Below are 21,665 nucleotides of genomic sequence, written 5' to 3' on the forward strand. Positions count from 1 at the left end.
TATATTGAGTTAAGTTATCTTTTGTTGACCTCTTTTATAGTTTGCCTTGGTTTTTGTACAAGATTTCATTTTTGGGTGTAAATAAAACCCTATTCTTTTGAATTTATATTCCTGTGTCCTCATTTCTCACTGCTCGATCCCTGACAATTGGTGGCAGTGGTGGGATCATCCAGTGGAGGAACACAGGAATTATTTTTCCCCCTTTAAATTTTTGGATTTTTTCTTTTTTTTTTCTTAAAAAAAAAAAAAAGAAATGCACCGTGCAGGGAAAAGTAGCAGGAAGCAAGGAGGGCCTGCAGCTGAGCCAGCGGGGGAGGAGGAAGAAGACAATGGAGCTTCTGGAGTGGTGGAAAGCACTGAGGGTGAAGGTAAAGAGCCAACCATTTCGGACCTGGTTGCCATTCTCCAGGCTCATATTGGGCAGCAAAATGCTCATGACGCAAGGCAGAATGAGATAACTGCAAAGCAGGAACAGCGGCTTAAGGCTATTCAACATCAGTTTCAGCTGTTGCAGTTAGAAGTACAGGCCCGGACATCTCCACTGCCAGATCCCCTGTTAACAGATTCTAACCCATCAGATTTGGAGGCTTTAAGTTCCATGCCACATTATATTCAGGCTCAAGTTGAGCCTATCTCCATATCTGCAAATCCAACCATAGCTTCTGCCAGTCAGTGTCATTCACGCTATGAGCCCAGATTGGAAAAGCTAACTGATAATGATGATATTGAACATTTTCTCATTACCTTTGAGCGCATTGCTGTAGCATGCCGGTGGCAGAAAGCAGATTGGGTTTTTCACTTAATACCATTGCTAACTGGTAAAGCTAGAGGGGCATATGTGCATATGGACATTGATGATGCCCTTGATTATGACCAGGTAAAAATGGCCATTCTTGCTAAATATGACATTAACCCTGAGACCTACAGGCAACGATTCAGATCCTTAGAGGTCGACCCTGATGAGAGTCCCAAGGAGTTGTATGCAAGACTCAAGGAGCTTTATGGGAAGTGGATCCAGCCAAAAGGTAAAACTGCTCAAGAAATTGGTGAAATTATCATATTGGAACAATATTTGAGAATGCTGTCCCCTGAGCTCCAGGTTTGGATCCGAGAGCGTGATCCAGATTCAGCAGTAGAGGCTGCTAAGCTGGCTGATGTCTTTGTGGCTGCCAGGAATACGGGACAACCATGGAGTTACAACTCATGGATAACCAACAAGGACGGCTACAAATCGCCCAAACAGTATCCTCAGAGGCCAGCGACCAGTGTGGGTAAGCCTTCAATGGGGGAGAACCAGCCAGCTAGCACACCAATGAAACCTTTGGGTAAAAAGCCAGTCTGTTATCTTTGTGGACTAGAAGGTCATATAAAGCCTATGTGCCCTAAAAATTCAGCTAAGATAACACAGATGTGCTTTGTGCCACGCCCTCGCGTTGAACCTGAGCTTAACAGTGACCAGTCTATTAAAATGGCAGATATTGAAGTTAATGGAACAACTCTCAAAGCCCTACTTGATAGTGGGAGTGATCAGACTCTGGTGCACAGGAAGTTTGTACCACCCAGTATTGTCAGTACCAGAGACACCACCCCTATCTGTTGTGTACATGGAGATAAGAAGAGCTATTCCACAGCTGACATGTACATAAAAGTAGATGGGCAAACTTATCTCCTGAACATTGTGGTTGCTGATAACTTGCCTTATCCTGCTGTATTAGGAAGAGATCTGCCAGTACTCTTTGATTTGCTGGAGGCAGATCATCAGAGTCGAAAGAGTAATGTTGCTGTGACCAGAGCACAGGCAAAGAAATTAGATGACTACTCTGAGGTTCTAAGTGCCCTGCCCTTCTACAATGACAAGTTGGAGACAGCACCTGGGAAGTCTCGGAAAACTCGTAGTCAGAAAAGGCAAGAGAAATTCCAGCATACAGTTGTGAAACCACTAACTAACAATGAGCCAGAGATACCTTTGGGCTTTCAAATGCCTGCAAATATCATTGATATGCAGAAAACTGATCCATCTTTAGTGCCTCTTTTTCAGAAAGTGAAGGAGTCGGGAGCAGATCTGGATTTCAGCAGTGATGAGTATATTCTGCAGAATGGCATACTCTATCGTCAGCAGGGGTCAGTGTTGCAGCTGGTGGTACCCCAAGCAGCTAGAGACACCATACTTGTTTTGGGGCACTCTGTTCCCTGGGCTGGCCACCTAGGTAAGCACAAAACCACAGCTCGCATCAAACAGCATTTTCACTGGCCTGGTCTGAGAAGAGATGTCACTCAATTCTGTAAAGGTTGCCCTCAGTGCCAAATAACATCTGCTAAAATGCCCTCCAGAGCTCCACTCCAGCCACTACCTATTATTGGGACTCCATTTGAGCGCCTGGGGATGGACATTGTCGGTCCTGTTGAGAGGAGTAAGGCAGGGAACCGGTATATGCTGGTCATAATGGATTATGCTACAAAGTACCCAGAAGTGTTTCCATTAAAATCCATCAAAGCAAAATCTGTTGCTTTCTGTTTGGTGCAGTTCTTTTCCAGAGTGGGCTTCCCTCTAGAAATACTAACTGATCAGGGAACTAACTTCATGTCTACTCTGCTGAAACAGGTTTATCGATTGCTTGGTATTAGGAGCCTGAGGACCACACCATATCATCCCCAAACTGATGGATTGACAGAGCGCTTCAACCAGACCTTGAAGCAGATGCTTCGCAAATTTGTGAGTGACAGTGGTACGGACTGGGATCAGTGGCTGCCATATCTCCTCTTTGCATACAGGGAAGTACCCCAAGCCTCCACAGGTTTCTCTCCTTTTGAGCTGTTGTATGGACATGAAGTACGAGGTCCCCTCTCTCTGTTGAGAGAGATTTGGGAGGGGGACAAGGGGAGGGGTGACCCTGAAAATATTGTATCCTTTGTTGTCCAGATGAGAGACAGATTGGAGAAAATGAGTGAGCTGGCCCAATTACACATGGCAGAGGCCCAGCAGCGGCAGAAGTCCTGGTACGATAAGTCAGCCCGCCAGAGATCCTTCAGCCCTGGACAAAAGGTACTGGTGCTTCTCCCTAGTAGTGACAACAAGCTGCTGGCCAAGTGGCAAGGACCGTTTGGGGTTTTGAAGAAGCTTGGGCCCACCACATACCAGGTCTCAACCCCAGGGGAGGCCCGCTCTAGCAGGGTGTTGCATGTAAATCTTTTGAAAGAATGGGTACAGAGACCAGAAAGAAGGGCACAAGTCATGCTCATCAGAGGGGTGCTGGAGGAGGAGGAAGTGGATGAGCAATACCTGCCTCCTATTGGTGCACGGGTGGATCTTGACCTCAGCCACCTGGCCGAAGAAAAGCAGCACGAGGTGAGATCAATCTGTACTTCAGAAGTATTTCAGGAGAATCCTGGGAGAACGGATATTGTTGAACATGATATTATGTTGAGAGAAGGTGCTTCTGTGAGAAGACTGAGTTACAGGATTCCTGAACGCCTGCTGACCTCATTGAAAAAGGAGGTTGAGCTGATGCTGTCCCTGGGGATCATTGAGACCTCAAAAAGCGAGTGGTGTAACCCGATAGTCCTGGTGCCAAAGAAGGATGGCAGCATGAGGTTCTGCATTGACTTCAGGTACCTGAATTCTATTTCTCAGTTTGATTCTTACCCGACACCCAGAATTGATGATCTGCTTGAACAGCTGGGGAAGGCTAAATACTTGACGACAATAGATTTGTGCAAAGGTTATTGGCAGGTGCCACTCACTCAGCGGTCCAGAGCACTGACGGCCTTTAGGACACCCTGGGGTCTCTTCCAGTTTACAGTCCTGCCATTTGGGCTGCACGGTGCTCCAGCGACCTTCCAGAGGCTTATGGACCAGGTACTTTGTGATTTCTCTGGTTTTGCTGCAGCATATCTGGATGATATTGTTATTTACAGTACCACCTGGGAGGACCATCTGAAACACCTGCAGGTGGTCTTGGATCGTCTCCACTCGGCCGGGCTGACTGTAAACCCATCAAAGTGTGTCTTTGCTGCTGCAGAGACAGAGTACCTGGGCTACGTCATTGGAAAAGGGGTGATACAGCCACAGGTCAGTAAGATCCAGGCCATTGAGTCATGTCCTTTGCCACAAACAAAGAAGCAACTTCGGTCCTTCCTGGGCATGGCAGGTTTCTATCACCGGTTCATCCCACAATTCTCTGCCAGGGCAGCTCAACTCACGGACTTAACAGCATCACGGTGTCCCAATCAGATCCAGTGGACAGAGGAGGCAATGGCAGCTTTTCAGGACATCCGGCAGTCACTGAGTAAGAAACCGGTGTTATACAGTCCAAATTTTGATGAAGATTTTGTCCTCCAAACAGATGCGTCTGACAGGGGTCTAGGGGCAGTGCTCCTCCAAGGACCACCAGGTGACCGCCATCCAATTGCCTACATCAGCAGGAAACTGTTCCCCAGGGAGGGTCGTTATTCGACAGTGGAGAAGGAGGCACTGGCCATCAAGTGGGCCCTTGACTCCTTCCGATACTACCTATTGGGTAGAGAATTCACCCTGCAGACTGATCACAGAGCATTTCAGTGGATGGAGAGGATGAAAGATACAAATGGGAGGATCACACGGTGGTACCTGGCCCTGCAGCCGTTCCGCTTCAGCATCCAACACATCCCAGGCAGGGATAACGTAACAGCTGACTACCTCTCTCGCTGTTCCAGCGAGAGTCCTGAAGGGGGGGCGTGTGTGATGGCCACAGCCACACAAGGGTAAAATTTAATCCATTCACACTCCACTTTAGTTTGATTTCCTATATAGGTTCATTTAATTTGCAGCCAACTACACCAAACTAACATTACATAATATCACACCACACAGTTGTTTTGATTTAGAAGTTTGTTTATTTTGTATTAATACTTTCTTTCTTTTGTTTGAGTTACTGTGGCTGTGAGGCCTCTTCCTGGTGGACCAGAAGGCGGAGCTAAGGGGAGTGCTCAAGGGTGGCCAAGCTAATTAGGCTGGACTACTTCCTGCTGTGCCATGGGGGGATTTGGGGTTTGGTTAGGTTGCTTTGTATTTAGTTGCAGTTGGCATCCATTTTGGTTTCCCCTTTTTTGTATTATTTGGTTTGGCTAAGCCACTATATATGTGTTCCCTTAGGTTGTTTTGGTAGGTCTGTTCTGTTGAGTTAACACCTCAGTTTTTTGTTGTTATATTGAGTTAAGTTATCTTTTGTTGACCTCTTTTATAGTTTGCCTTGGTTTTTGTACAAGATTTCATTTTTGGGTGTAAATAAAACCCTATTCTTTTGAATTTATATTCCTGTGTCCTCATTTCTCACTGCTCGATCCCTGACACTGATGTTACAGAGTCCACCTCAGTGGATGTGCTGCTGACAAACCTCATCAGGGGGAAACTGCTTCCCTCTGCTCGCCTCTGGATAACCACACGACCTGCAGCAGCCAATCAGATCCCTCCTGAGTGTGTCGGCATGGTGACAGAGGTCAGAGGGTTCACTGACCCACAGAAGGAGGAGTACTTCAGGAAGAGATTCAGAGATGAGGAGCAGGCCAGAACCATCATCTCCCACATCAAGACATCACAAAGCCTCCACATCATGTGCCACATCCCAGTCTTCTGCTGGATCACTGCTACAGTTCTGGAGTGCAGCATGAAAAGCAGAGAGAGAGGAGAGCTGCCCAAGACCCTGACTCAGATGTACCTCCGCTTTGTGTTGCTTCAATCCAAAGTCAAAAACATCAAGTATGATGGAGGAGCTAAAAAAGATTTACACTGGAGTCCAGAGAGCAGGGATATGATTGAGTCTCTGGGAAAACTGGCTTTTGAGCAGCTGCAGAAAGGCAACCTGATCTTCTATGAATCAGACCTGACAGAGTGTGGCATCGATATCAGAGCAGCCTCAGTGTGCTCAGGAGTGTTCACAGAGATCTTTAAAAAGGAGGACTGTGGGCTATTGCAGGTGTTCTGCTTCGTCCATCTGAGTGTTCAGGAGTTTCTGGCTGCTCTTCATGTCCATTTGACATTCATCAAGTCTGGAGTCAATCTGCTGGCAGGAAACACAATAATATCCAGGTTCACTGAAATGTTTAGAAGCAAATCAACACGTTTCTACCAGAGTGCTGTCGACGAGGCCTTAAAGAGTCCAAATGGACACCTGGACTTGTTCCTCCGCTTCCTCCTGGGTCTTTCACTGCAGACCAATCAGCCTCTCCTACGAGGTCTGCTGATACATACAGGAAGTATCTCACAGGCCAATCAGGAAACAGTCAAGTACATCAAGAAGAAGATCAGGAAGAATGTGTCTGCAGAGAGAAGCATCAATCTGTTCCACTGTCTGAATGAACTGAATGATCGTTCTCTAGTGGAGGAGATCCAACAGTACCTGAGATCAGGAAGTCTCTCCACAGATAAACTGTCTCCTGCTCAGTGGTCAGCTCTGGTCTTCATCTTACTGTCATCAGAAAAAGATCTGGACGTGTTTGACCTGAAGAAATACTCTGCTTCAGAGGAGGCTCTTCTAAGGCTGCTGCCAGTGGTCAAAGCCTCCAACAAAGCTCTGTAAGTACACAGATAGTTTGATTTATTCATCATTATTTAAATATTCTGCTGTCTTTGAAATAAAAACAACAACTACTTACTTGTTTTTTATATTTCCTCTGTTTATTTAACATCTCAGAGAGCAGCTGTGTAACTCTTCAAAGATTTTAATTTTCCAGTTTGTTTGTTTTTTTATTCACAAACATAAACTCTGACTGAGACAGAGAAACTGATCTTTGCTTTAATATCATGTAATGTAGATCATTACATACTTCAAGTTCATTTATATAGCACCTTAAACACTACATGGTTGATCCAAAGTGCTTCACACAAACGAAGAACACACAAAAAATAGAAAACACAATTTTAAAAAAGGAGTCCGAAATAAAAATACATGGTCATTAAATATATAGTGACAGTTAGATACAGTTAAAAGATAGGTAGTAAAAGTAAGTTTTGAGGGTTTTCTTGAAAATGTCAATAGTGGGGGAGGAAGAGAGTTCCACAGTTTGGGGGCTACAATGGAGAAGGGCCTGTCCCTAAAGCACTTAGTCCTGCATCTGTGGACAGACAGGAGTCACTGGCCAGATGACCTAAGTTCTCGGGTAGTGGGGTATGGGACCAGGAGTTCTGTTAAATACATTGAAGCAAGTCCATTCAAGGGCTTATAAACAATTGTTAGTAATTTAAAATCAATTCTGTACTTAACAGGAAGCCAGTGTATGAGAGTGATGTGATCCCTCTTTTTTGATTTTGTGAGAACTCTTGCTGCAGCATTTTGAATGAGTTGGAGACGAGATAAACTGGACTGCAGGATTACAAAGTATAATGATTTACAGTAATCAAGGATAATATAAAGGCATGAATGACTTTCTCCAGGTCAGCATATCATCACTAAAAGTCCAGAATCAACATTTTAACAAAAATAATTTATTTTCTTGTTCATTATTGTATCTCCAGGCTGACTGACTGTAAGCTCTCAGAGAGAAGCTGTGCAGCTCTGTCCTCAGTTCTCAGCTCCCAGTCCTCTAGTCTGAGAGATCTGGACCTGAGTAACAACAACCTGCAGGATTCAGGAGTGAAGCAGCTTTCTGCTGGACTGGAGAGTCCACACTGTGAACTGAAGACTCTCAGGTCAGGATCCATCAAGAGATTGAACAAACATTTAACATCTGAATGATTTCATAAAACATGAAATTTTTGTAGGATTGTCTCTGCTGACATGATATGCCGGACAGAATTGCTTTCTATGCATATTTGTATTGTTAAAATATTACTGATGATTTTACAGATTTGAATAACACTTGATTTTACAGGTCCACAAATTAAATTTTAATTACGTAATAATTTGCAAGTAAGTTCTATAAAATTACTCAAACATTCACCCTTTCCATTCTCTGGATGTTGTAACCGATACCCTCTACCAGTGTGGATACAGACCCGGAACATGGCTGTTCTGTAACCTCTGACCTAAGTTTTCAACAGATCTCCTACTAACGGTAGATATTGCCGTTTACAGATGTTCCCTAAACACCTCTCATGCAGTCGATGGGTGGATGCTACAGTTTACCAACGATCCCTAAACATCTTCTCGGCTGCACAGAGAAGTTTGTAGGCTCCTTCAGTTACTGCAGCAGCTACTCAGACAGCTGTGAGGACAAACATGAGTTAGTTTTAAGAGTAAAATAAACGTTTTAATGTCAGATTTACAAAGGTTAAAGCGAGTGTAGCTGGCGTGTTGTCAGAGAGAGAAAACTGCTCAGCTGCAGAGCGGCTGTGCGTTTCCCGCCAAATTAACTTGGATTATCCTGCTGAGTTATCCACCTGAGGCTAGCTGGTTAGCATGAAGCATCTGTTCCACCATCATTTAATGCTGTGTTAGTTTACCTTGAAAGGTGCTGAAGCAAAAAGCCAGTCAGGATATAATGTTTGTGTCATGTGATGAGAATATAGCTGATGCTGCTAAACTTGTTAGCCGCTAACCACTGTAGGCTTCATTGTAGCCTAAGCTAAGTGCTACATGCTAAGCTGCTGTTGTAGTCCTGGGAAAGCGCAGAAGACATTTCTTCATGCGTCTTTATTCTTCCTTTTGGCAAAAGCTTCACTCTTCATAAACACATTAGAATGATTTGAACATTTGGGTCACAATGACGAGGTAAAAGCATGCTGCATAATCTTCCCATCTGGCTGGATGCTCAATTTTCTGGAGCTCCCTGATTCACTTCATCTTTTAGTGAGTTAGTTTGGAGACAGTTTGTTGTATGTGAGTGCACACAGCAGTACTCTCACACTGTGTGACATGTGTGTTGTTTTGTGTGTTTGCAGCCTGTCAGGATGTCTGATCACAGAGGAAGGCTGTGCTTCTCTGGCCTCAGCTCTGCGGGACAACCCCTCCCATCTGAGAGAGCTGGACCTGAGCTACAATCATCCAGGAGACTCAGGAGAGAGGATCCTGTCTGCTGGACTGAAGGATCCACACTGGAGACTGGACACTCTCAGGTATGGACAGACAATGTGTGATAGAGGAGGAAGAGCTGGAAACATTTTCTCTGGCAGAGCTGATCACAGATCTCAACTGAATCTTTGACTTTTTCTTCTTTCTAACTGAAGTTTCCTGTAAATGTTGAAAGTTCAACCTGATTAGATTCAATCAGGGTTTCAGAAGGATTGGGATAGTGGATTCAGATTGGATCAAAGTGTATGAAAGCCCAACCCCACATTAGAAGAGAATAATAAAGCAGTAGACTAGAGCCATGTAACGTCCATGTTAGCATGCTGAAAGAGAACGTGCTGCTCTGACCTCCTCCTTTCAGCCTGCAGCCTGCTGGAGTCCGATGGTTGACACCAGGTCTGAGGAAGTGTAAGTCTGCTTTTATTTTTATTATTTATTTTATTGTGAAAAACAAACAGGAAGCATAAAGTCAACATTCAGACTGACAACCAGAACAGAACAACAAAAACACCACAAAAAATAAAAGAACTCAATAAATAAAAAGTCATAAAACATTAAGTGTGTGTGCGTGTGTGTGTGTGTGTGTGTGTGTGTGTTTGTCTGTGTGTGTGTCTATGTGTGTCTGTTTGTGTGTGTGTGTGTGTGTGTGTGTGTCTGTTTGTGTGTGTCCCTGTGTGTGTGTTTGTGTGTGTGTATGTGTCTGCATGTGTGTCTGTGTGTGTTTGTGTGTGTGTGTATTTGTGTGTGTGTGTGTGTGTGTGTGTGTGTGTGTTTATATTATGTGTGTCTGTCTGTATTTGTATTTGTGTCTCTGGGTGTTGTGTGTGTGTGTGTGTCTCTGTGTGTTGTGTGTGTGTGTTGTGTGTGTGTGTCTCTGACATCTGGTTAAAAACAGCTGATCAATAACTGATCAGCTGTATTGTGTCTCGTTCTCTCCATCAGATTTCTGTGAACTGGAACTGGATCCAAACACAATGCACAGAAACCTCAAACTGTCTGATAACAACAGGAATGTGACACATGTGGAGGAGGATCAGTCATATCCTGATCATCCAGACAGATTTGATTACTGGCCTCAGCTGCTGAGTAGAAATGATCTGACTGGTCGCTGTTACTGGGAGGTCGAGTGGAGAGGAACAGTTGATATATCAGTGAGTTACAGAAGAATCAGCAGGAAAGGACGCAGTGATGACTGTGAGTTTGGAGAGAACGATCAGTCCTGGAGTCTGAGCTGCTCTGGTGGTGGTTACTATGTCCTTCACAATAAGAGAGTAACGCCCATCCCCTCCTCCTCCTCCTCCTCCTCCTCCTCCTCCTCCTCCTCCTCTGTCCCTGACAGAGTAGCAGTGTATGTGGACTGTCCTGCTGGCACTCTGTCCTTCTACAGAGTCTCCTCTGACACACTGATCCACCTCCACACCTTCAACACCACATTCACTGAACCTCTGTGTGCTGGGTTTGGAGTCTTGTCTGGTTTCTCAGTGTCTCTGTGTGGTTTGTAGGAAGGAGAGTCTCCTCCTGTCAGAGAAACACCAGGGATCATGGACACTGTGAAATCTGCAGAATTCATCAAAGAAGAAATAGTGAGATGTGTCAAAGTCTCAAGTCCTGGTCCTCATGTGTTCCTGCTGGTCATCACAGTTGGTCGATTCACCGCTGAAGAGAAACACTCAGTGGAAGCCTTGCAAGAGCTGTTTGGTCCAAAAGCAAACCACTATACGATCGTACTGTTTACCTGTGGTGGTGATCTTGATGACATGTCCATACAAGAGTATCTACGTGAGACTAGCCCAGACCTCCAACGAGTCATCCAGAGCTGTGGAAACAGGTTCCACGTCTTTGACAACAGCAAGAAAAGTGACAGAAACCAAGTGGTGGAGCTGATCAAGATGATCGACGACATGGTTGCTGTAAACGGGGGAACACACTACACAGATGACATGTATCACATAGCTCAGTGTTACGGCCCTCTAGAAGTGTGTATGGTGTGTGTGTGTGGGGGGGGGGGGGTTCTCTATGTGTCCTTCTTTTCGTTTGGTTCCCTCCGCTTCAGCCTCGCCAATCTCCGGTCCTGGCTCCTCCCATTCCTCCGGCTCCAACTCGGGTTTCCTGACTGGTGCGGCGTCGGTGGTACTGCTCCAATCCCGAGCTCCAATTAGAGAGCATGATCTTTTAAATGCTCTGCAGCCCGACACTCGGGGCGGCTGGATCATTGTGGCCAGTCCGCCTCGCTTTGCTGCTGCACTCTGTTAGGTTTTTGAGATCGTGATTTGTTACCTGTTGGCCAAGCTTAGTTGTATACGGATACACACCATCATTAGTTTTACATTTTGTATTAGCTCACTAGGAGTAGGGGTGCTGCTCACCTTTTGTATTGTTATAGAGACTATTAGTAGAGGTTTGGTAGGTTTCCTTTCTGTTTTGTTGTTAGCTCTGTTTTTGGATTCCTCTTTTGGTTCTATTTCTTTGTTTATTTGAGCAGCATCACCCGGCCTTTCTTTATTCTTGTAAATCCTTGGTTAATAAATCATTTTGTTTAAACCTTTAACATCTGGTTTTTATGTTACTTTCCTTTTAATGAGCTGGGTTGTAACACTCAGGCTGCTGCAAAAATACAAAACTTGAGAGAAGAGGACCTGAATGATCACAATCTCACATTGAATGATTCATTGCTGACACATGTCTTAATTTTCCTAGAAAAACTTGCAAAACGGCAAAATACATGGATGGAAACCATAATCAATGACAATAACACCTGATCAATAATCAGCTTCTGTAGGCTGGATGTGTTTACTGAAGAATATTTTAGACAAATATTATAATCTACTATTCTGAACATGTGACTGCTTCAGTATCCTTTCTAATCAAATGTCACTGTATGATCATGAAGAAGAAGAAGAGAATGAAAGAAATGATGAAGACTGTAAAGTAACTGTTTGTATGTGTTCTCAGGTGTATATGTGGTTTAGTGTTGGAGCATTTTATTGTAATTCAAACTTTTACTTTGATGCAGTGTATTGTAAATGTATAACGTATCAATATATTATAATATGGTAAAAATAAAAGGGAAATTAAATGATCCACCATCCATGACAATTTAAAAAAATCATTTTATCAATATGTAAATCATCATTAAGTGCTGAAAATGTAAGGAATGAAATGAGGGAAGGAAGGAAGGGAGGTAGTACTAGTACCTCTAACTGTACTACAGTAAAGTACTAGTACCTCAAACTGTACTGCAGTAAAGTACAAGTACCTCTAACTGTACTACAGTAAAGTACAGGTACCTCTAACTGTACTACAGTAAAGCAATTAAAACACAGGAGCTGCTGCTTGATTGGACGGCCACACATTTATTACTCTTCACTTTTCTGATCACACGTCATTTGCTGCACATCCACATACACTCACTTCGGTTCTACGCCTTCAAAATAAAATCACATTACACTCACGTCGGTTCTACTCCTTCAAAATAAAATCACATTACACTCACGTCGGTTCTACTCCTTCAAAATAAAATCACATTACACTCACTTCGGTTCTACTCCTTCAAAATAAAATCACATTACACTCACTTCGGTTCTACTCCTTCAAAATAAAATCACATTACTCACTTCGGTTCTACTCCTTCAAAATAAAATAACATCTTCGTGCTCAACCGGAATAATAAACATAAATTGACTCTAACCATGTGTTTGTTATATGTCAGAGAATATACGAGTTTAATTCACATACATTAGAAGGAGTAGACCGGAAGTGTGTGTCCTGTGTGTTTTAATTTTATAACCTATTTAAGTATAACGCTCAGTAACACAACAAGTATCTTCTTATTGTTAAACACAACTGAAAAGTACAATTAGACAAATGCACAAACGACTTCTCTCTACTGTTAGGAAGTGAGGTGATTGCTCTACAGAATAAAATACCTTTTTCCCAGTTTTTCAATCCCAGATTTGTGAGACTATTTCTCACAAATTTGCGATTTTAATCTAATAAATTCTGAGGTATGGTACAGATGTTTGATCCTGAGCTCTGATAGAAAGAAGAACCTTACTTTCATTTATTACTTTGAGCTTTTTGTGTCTGTTACTTCAAACTGTCGAGTTTCCATTTAGATATTAATCTAATGAAATGGAAACTACATTCATATTAACTTTCATTTTGACTATGATTACTGCAGTTAATGTACCAACACAACAATGTAAAAATACTACATTACAGTAACAGTACTGCAGTATTATAGTGATGTAGTATGCAGTATTACAGTAAAAGTACTGCAGTATTATAGTGATGTAGTATGCAGTATTACAGTAAAAGTACTGCAGTATTATGAGTGATGTAGTATGCAGTATTACAGTAAAAGTACTGCAGTATTATGAGTGATGTAGTATGCAGTATTACAGTAAAAGTACTGCAGTATTATAGTGATGTAGTATGCAGTATTACAGTAAAAGTACTGCAGTATTATAGTGATGTAGTATGCAGTATTACAGTAAAAGTACTGCAGTATTATAGTGATGTAGTATGCAGTATTACAGTAAAAGTATTGCAGTATTATGAGTGATGTAGCGCTTTACTAAATATCCACAATAAAAAGCTCATTTACAGGATCATTCATCTGTTTCTAATATTTTCACACGTTTCTTATTTGGTGTTTTTGTCTTTTTACCAAGTAAAGTTGATCATTTGTATGTTTGTGTTACTCAGGCAGAAATAAATGGAACTGCTGTATCACCTGTTATATCCAATAAAAAAATGATGATCAATAATAATAGAAGCTTTAATTTTATCTGTCTTTATTGTCACATTCAGAAAAATGTCCATCTAATAATAATCTGAACATTATTAATAGTTCTATAATTCATTCAGTTTAGTGCAGACTCAGTTTCTCATTTCCACAACCTCCACACAACTTACTGTAAAGTGTAAAACATATCACCATTTATTAATGAATCGTTAATATTTATATCTGCTGCAAATAGTCCTGTAAAGGCAAGGCAAGGCAGTTTTATTTATATAGCGCATTTCATACACAATGGCAATTCAATGTGCTTTACATAAAACAGAGGTGTGTGTAAAGGTGGTGTTGATGTGATAAAGTAAAAGTGCTGAGCTGATCGATGAGCTTTGTTGACTTTGTCTCCATCTGGTGGCAGGATGAAGAATGACTGAGCTAACAGCCTCCATGAAATATTGCTGAAATAGCTTCACTCTGCTTCTCTGTCCCTCTTTGTGTTTGTGAGTATTTTACAGAAGTCATTATTACCATTCTAATAACAATATTTAACTATTTTATAATTTAAAAGCACATCATGTCATCTGTGTTCATTCAACTGACAGCATGCAGTTTACCTTTTTTACCACCAGATGGCGCCAAAGATCCATAAATGAAAAGTAATAGACCACATTTAATGTAGATGCTAGATACATTATAATGGTGCTTTTTCATTACACAGTCCCAGGACGACTCTACTCGGGTTGTTTTACTCCTCCATCAGGGATAGTACCTGGTACCTGCTGCTTGTTTAGTATCTGCTCTGCTGAGGTTTCAAGCGAGCGGAGCCGAGACGAAATGTGACGTCATCAGACTTCCGGCCTCTGATTGGTCAGAGAGTCACTGGAAGAGTCATGAACCGTCCCACACAAGAACCTAAGCCGCCATTTTTAAATATCAACAACAGTGTTACAGAGATTTGGTTTCTCTTCTCTTGCTTTGTGTGAGACAGAAAGACACATACAGCAGCAGGAAGGAAGGAAGGAATGAAGGAAAGGAAGGAGGGGAAGGAAGGAAAGGAAGGAAGTGTGTGTGACAGAAAGCCACATACAGCTAGTACACATCGCCTCCTTGTCCTCCATTGTTTATGTGTTTGTGTCGCGTACAAAACAAAGTCACGGCAGTTTAACGCAGCGTTGCTATGACGACCCCGCCAATGTTTGTCCAGTTAATGATATAAAAGCTGAAGATGTTTTACAGGTGATTAATTGATCAAACTGATTAGTTGAAAAAAATACTGGTTACACAAATTGACACTGGTCATTAAGCCAAAAAAGGGATTTGATGAACAAGTCACAATAATTTACTTCCACTTAACATCAAGAGTTATGAATTTTCAACTGAATTTTATGAGTTATCAGTATTAAAGCTCAGATTTGTAAGTCAGTTGAGTTCAATATAAATTTCAATGTGTGTACTTAACACAAATCACCTCTGCTGTGGCGGCAATATTCATGCGCGCTGCAAATAGTCCTGTAAATGTGGTGTTGATGTGATAAAGAAGTGAGAAGAATGATGTCAGATTTTAATAAGACTACAACAGGCGCCCCGCTCTGCTGCTATTCCCCATTAACAGAAGAGGAGAAGGATCGATTGAGCTGATTGATGACGGTGAAAAGGCGAGCAGCGGCTGAGGAGCAGAAACAAGGTGAGTGGTTGCATTTATTAAACTTTGTAGATTACTTCTAAAGATATACATTGCTGTTACTTTAACATCTATAAACAAAGGCTAGTTGAACGCAGCTTGTTAACGTTACAGTATTGTAAGTAGATGTAAATGTTTTGTTATTATTAGAGATATTTATTTATTTATTTCACTGGAAATAATGGATACAGGCAGATTTGATTAGCTCAATGAGGAATTGATCAGAGTCTTTTCTGGTTGATGGTGAGGACAGTGAGACAGGATGGATCAGCCTTGGTTCTTATACAGTTACATATCTCTGAAATCAGCAATGATCCATATGTGTCATTTATGGTACAAAGAACAGTTTAGTACAGTGGAAGGTGGAAGTGAAGAATAACAGAGAATAACAAGTAGTCCTACTAATATGTTTTAATTCTTTTCATTTGAAATTGGAAAAAACAACAGTCATAAAATGAAGAGAGGTTCATGTTATATTTGAAATAAATCCTGAGTTATTACAAGAAACAAGGATCAATATATATGTTCTATTTACAACTTTAGTCACAATACTACAAATATAAAATACTTGCTGTCCAATTCCTCTCCACACTCATTCTTTAAAGTTTGTTTTATTTTTATTTTTAGAAATCTTTATTGTAAAAGAACACAGTATACAGAACAGTATATAAAGGATATAGACAGAGGAATACTCGGGTACATTACACAAAGATATTCAAAGGTGAACATACATGAAGGGTTTTTATAGCCTTTTTGTTTTTGGATTCAGAAATCAGATTTACTTGTTCAGTCTCTTGGGAGAAAAATGCAAGGTGAGTTTTTTTTACTGCTGAATTGACATAAATGTAGTTTTGCCAGCAGGATCAACACATTTATTACACATTTATCTTCTTTTCTGTGTTCTCTGAAAAAACTAAATACTACATTCTCCCACCTTAAAGTAAAATCTCTATGAACATGGTTGATTGTAAATCTACTGAAGTCTTGCCAGAAGTTTTCTTTTCACCATGTAATTGATTAGCAGGTTCATATTTATCACTTCCTTCACCTTATTCACTATGAAGTATTTATGAGGAATCATCCAGACTTCCTTCTAGTTGATGTTACAAATCAAATCCAATACAACATAACATATGTGGAATATATAGAGACAATATCTTTCTGAAACAAAGGGAGCAGAGTCTTCAGTCAGCTGACTCTCTTCCTCTTCCTCTTCAGAATTTATTTTACTGCCACTAAACGTCAACTCCTCCCTTTTCCTCTTCCTCTTCACACTTTACTCTCACTTCCTCTGACATCGTGCTGCAGATAGTTTTCTCCGTCTGAAGGTAATGTAACCGACAGTTTCTGTGTTTTTACACTTTAATGTCTCTTTGTTCGTGTTGTTAGTGCTGACTGCTGTTAGTTTAGCTCCTCACAAACAGCAGAAATCTGCAGTTTGGTTGTTAAAAATGAACTCAAACTAACGGCTGCAACATTTCCGCCATCTAAGTCACCAGTTAGACCAAAACACCGGACAGCTGGAGAACAGCTGTGAGTGTGTGTGTGTGTGTCTACAGCTGAATATAGACTGTTTCTATTGATACTAAAGGACTGATGTGGATCAAGCAGGGGGGTGAGGGGCTTCACTTCTTTGATTCAATAAATACTGTAGTATTCACAAAGACAGCACTCATCTTATTGACACTCCTCCAACATGAACTAGTGTCGCTTCTTGATGGAAATGTGTCATCAAATGTGTTTATGGTCTCAATCACTAGTTTAAAGCCTTCTTCAATGCAGTATGATGTTCATTTGGGACATTTTGGCCTCCCTGATTTTATATGTGACTATAAAGCAGGGTATGCATTAGGGCGGGGCTACGTCCTGATTGACAGGTTGATTGATTCACAGGTTCAGGAGGGCAGACAGATCAGACTGTATGGAGATTTTTCATCCTCAATTTTTTATGTTTAAGGATTGGAACATTTAATAAATGTTGCTATTATTTGTGTTGAATAAAGCTCTTGTAATTACAAATTCAACAAACCTCAATGTATTTGCATAATTACAATACTGTACCTGTAGCTATTGTTACAATTCATACCAGAAACCCTGCAGCTCTCTCAGCCCCACGCTGGACGTAGCTGTCACCAATGATCCATACATTCACTGGATGGAGAAAAAACATAATAGTGAGAAATGTATCATATTATAAACTATAGAGACAAAGAGGAAATAATGCTTTTAATAGATTAGCTCCACACAGTTATCTATAAATACACTATTAGCTTGAATTAGCTGTACAAACTGTTTTACTTTTATGCATTAAATAGCAATAATAACTCAGACTCAAGTAAATAACTAACAAGTAAATAATACTCACTTCTCTTGGGTTTCTCAGGTCCACATGCCATAATGCAGCTGTGTAGCTCAGGATGTTTTCTTCCTGAAAGATAAAGAAATATTTCCAATAGATGTATTGTTTTTGACAATGAAATGAACAAGACCTGGAAAAAATAATCTTACTGAAGTAATGTTACTTGGTGTGTACCTATTGCCCTTAACAGTATATATAACAGTTAAAAACACCCAATGATGACATCACGATAGTTAAATAAGCTATTTTCCACCTGCTAACGTTACTCCTCTCATAATATTTGCTGATTGTACTCATGTATGCAATTAGCTATGTCACGTTACTAAACTACTTTAACACTTGGCTGTAAAGTTTACCTCGAATTGTGGGAGCTAACTTGGTTAGCATCAGGTTGCTGGTGTAGTCTGTGGTAGGTAGGCGTGCAATTTCCTGAAGATCCAGCCCTCGTACCCTCCCCCGCTCCTCCCTCTTGCCCCTCCGGATGCCCATATAAGTCGAATCCATGTTCTTTTTTTTCCCAACATGTACCTCAAATTTTCAAAATGGCGCTGCTCAGATCCGATACTATTGGCCTCAAAGTAGCAGTCCACAAACCAATGGGTGACGTCACGGCTGTTACGTCCATTATATATACAGTCTATGCATTTAACCTAAAACATACACTGAACAGCTCTCCTGAAATCACATTTGGCTTTTCTCCTGTGTGTCATGTACTGTGCACTGCATGAACTGCCCAACAATGTCTTGGAGGATTCAACTTATTTTATCTTATCAAAGACAAACCCTCCTCTCAGGCACCATCTGCACTGTACATGATTAGACTTGTTTCAATGGAGCTGCTCTTCATTTGTCTTCATCAGCTCAAAATGACCAAAAACGAGTCTGAACAGTGGATTAAAAGAGATTAAAGACGCTACAACTCATAAACTGAGGCGACTTTGGAGACAAATAATCCAGTTTCAAGCATCTTAAACTTGAATTTCTGACAGTTCCTTTCTTATATGAATCCAAACAGGCTAAAATCTGATTTTAAAAACTAGTTATAAGATTTGATGATTTTTGATAGTTGACAAATTGTGATGCCAGTTTAAATAAAACTTCCTCAGACAAATGTTCACTTTTTTATCATCCTTTTATTGTTTTTACTCAGGCAGAGGAAGTTCAGGGGCACATCATGAAGAAACAAAGAACAAGTGTGTAATGGAAGAGGAAAACAAGAACACAGACAACTAGACCAGCAACCCGGCCAAAGAGAAGAAATGGCCTCATCCAGCGAGGAGCCCAAAAGCTCTAACATACAGGTCAGTGTGCTCCAATCTATCAATAAACATCTGGATGGTGCTTCCACCAGGAGAATAACGTCACTGTGTGCTGAACTCCACACTTTGACTACTTTGTGTTCACATTTTGTTTTAACTCATGGGTGTAGATTTGGGTTTGGAAGATGTTGCTGGATTGTCCAAAGGTCACAGAAATGAAAATGATTTGATATTTAATTTCAGGCGTCAGCTGTTGTTATCTAATCTGTGATCGTTGCACAGACATTGTTCATTTTTTAAAACTTTGTGACTATTTCACAAAGTGCCATGAGACTGTGTGTGTGTGTGTGTGTGTGTGTGTGTGTGTGTGTGTGTGTGTGTGTGTGTGTGTGTGTGTGTCTATGACAGAGAAAAGTGACATAGAGCAAGTACACATACACAATTATTTAGACCATCAGATAATAAAATGTCTCTACTAAAGTTAAAACCAAACCTTCAGCTTTGCTTTAACTACTGTTATAAATGATCATGTGATGTTTCTAACTAGTCAGATGTGTAAAAGTCAAATATAACATCTTATCTTTCTGACCATTTATCATTTTAATCATTGACTTCAGATTTTTCTTTACAAGAGTTGGAATAAAGACGTTATCACCGCTCTCTAAGCAGCTCTGTCTTCACACTGTAAACACTACACGCTGCTGATTTTACAGTACTTTCAGGTTGTTTCTGAGTCTACAAAGTCGACATTAATCATGACAAAACATCCATCCTGCACAATAACATAACATGCTTCAACAAATCCAAATGATGCACATCAGGCTCCTTCATCTCTATTTAGCTGTGTTAGCACCACCTGCTGGATGTTTGTTAAACTCCAACAATTACCATCTGATGCATTCAGTATAGTAATTATACACAAACATGCTGTATATATAGCTACAAGTAATTGACACAAAGCAGATTATTAATGGCACAACTATAAAGAGAAGTGTTCATCATCTAAAATGTAAATCTTTCAGATCAAAGACAACTCAGTCAATTCCTTTCCTGTATGTAGACTTCTTACTCTTCAATGTTTTAACAATGTCAAGAATTCCTTTTTCATCTGTTCACTTTATTAACATGGATTATTTATTTATATTTACTACATTATTATATTTATCATCATTTTAATTTCCACATCATCTTTAGTGCTAGGATTAATAATCTCATTAGCTAAATTAGGTCCAATATTAACCAAAAAAACATTAGATTAATCAGAAACTGAATCTTTTTCATTAATAGTTGTATTAATGTTTTGACACGAAACAAGTTGGGTCTTCCAGGTCCATTTTTAATCATATCAATAATTTTTTGTAATCCAGAAAATTAATTGTGTAACTGTTAATACAGATTTTCATATTTTCTTTTAGAGTTTAGCAGCACAAAAGATGGCAACACCTACAGAGGTCCTCTTGGAGTGTTTGCAGGATTTAGGATCTGAGGACTTTGAATTATTCCAGTGGTACCTGTATCAGCAGGGGGTCCTTGAAGGCTTCAAATCAATCCCCAAGAGTCGACTGGAGAAAGCAAACAGAATTAAAACAGTGGATCTGATGTTTGAGAGCTACTCTATAAATGCTATTAAAGTGACCAAAATTATTTTAGGGAAGATGAATCAGAATAATCTGCTGGAACGTTTGTCACTCCTCCCAGAACCTAAAGGTAAGTCATGGAAAGATTAAAATGTTACAAAGATATTTACATATTTAGTGCCCAGTTGATGGTCGGTAGACTTGTTTTAGATTCTTCGAGATGTTTCTCCTCTTATCCAAAAGTCTTCTTTACTTCTGACTGACTGTGCAAGATGCCGGGGGTGGCTGTCTAGTTTTATGTAGTGTGAAGCTCCCCACAATGGAAACAAAAGCAGAATCAGTAACAATAGATAAACCATAAGTTCCTGTAGTGGAAACCAAGTCTGGTATGATGTAGGTTCCTACAGGCAGTGAACAGACTGGATAGAAGCAGAATTATTTATTCATGAGGTCTATAATCTGTTTATAAAGACTGAGAGGGACTCTGCGTATTAGAGTAACTCGTTCCACCACCAGGGAACTACAGAAGAGTGAGTTACTCTGGACCCTGCTGTGGTGTTTGTACTTAATTACAGCAACAGGAAATTTGTGGTAATGTAATAGTACTGAAATCTTATATGTGACCAGTGTCAGAGAGGTTAAGCTGAAGGTGGCGTTCCTTCACTATGCCGAGGTATCAACAATGCATGATGAGATTTGTGTTGAGACTGTGAGGTCTTCCAGCAGGAATGATATGGAGATCTGTGTGAGTTAAGTGTGAATGTTGGATCATCAGGTTCAGAACAAGCCAACCAAGTTTCCATGTTGGAAAGGGCAATGCCGTTTCAAAGCCTCTGTTATTGAATATGATTTAATGATCTTTCCAAAAAACTGTTAAACTCCAATGAACTGAATAGATACCACACTTGTAAGAACATATTTTTATGATTTATATTTTCTATTTCTGTCAATTGTTGTTTATTCATTCAGAGGTTCTTGCTGAGGCAGAGGAGAGTGATAGACAGGGTGAGATGGAGAAAGAAAACACAGACTCGGAGGGACGAGAGGAGCCCCCACTGACCTCTGGCCCA

General features: G+C 40.8%; 1 protein-coding gene across 1 annotated transcript; it reads left to right on the forward strand.

Moving 5' to 3' along the window:
• The first annotated feature begins 8,935 nt into the window (after positions 1-8,935).
• Positions 8,936-11,234, forward strand: LOC128382764 (uncharacterized). Its single transcript, XM_053342775.1, has 5 exons — positions 8,936-9,028; positions 9,343-9,389; positions 9,924-10,444; positions 10,484-10,961; positions 11,035-11,234. The coding sequence occupies exons 3-5, from the start codon at positions 9,956-9,958 to the stop codon at positions 11,232-11,234; spliced, it is 1,167 nt and encodes a 388-aa protein (XP_053198750.1). The 5' UTR covers positions 8,936-9,028; positions 9,343-9,389; positions 9,924-9,955.
• Positions 11,235-21,665: the final 10,431 nt, after the last annotated feature.

Source organism: Scomber japonicus, chromosome 21 (genome assembly GCF_027409825.1).
Source record: "Scomber japonicus isolate fScoJap1 chromosome 21, fScoJap1.pri, whole genome shotgun sequence".
In the NCBI taxonomy this organism is placed as follows: Eukaryota; Metazoa; Chordata; class Actinopteri; order Scombriformes; family Scombridae; genus Scomber; species Scomber japonicus.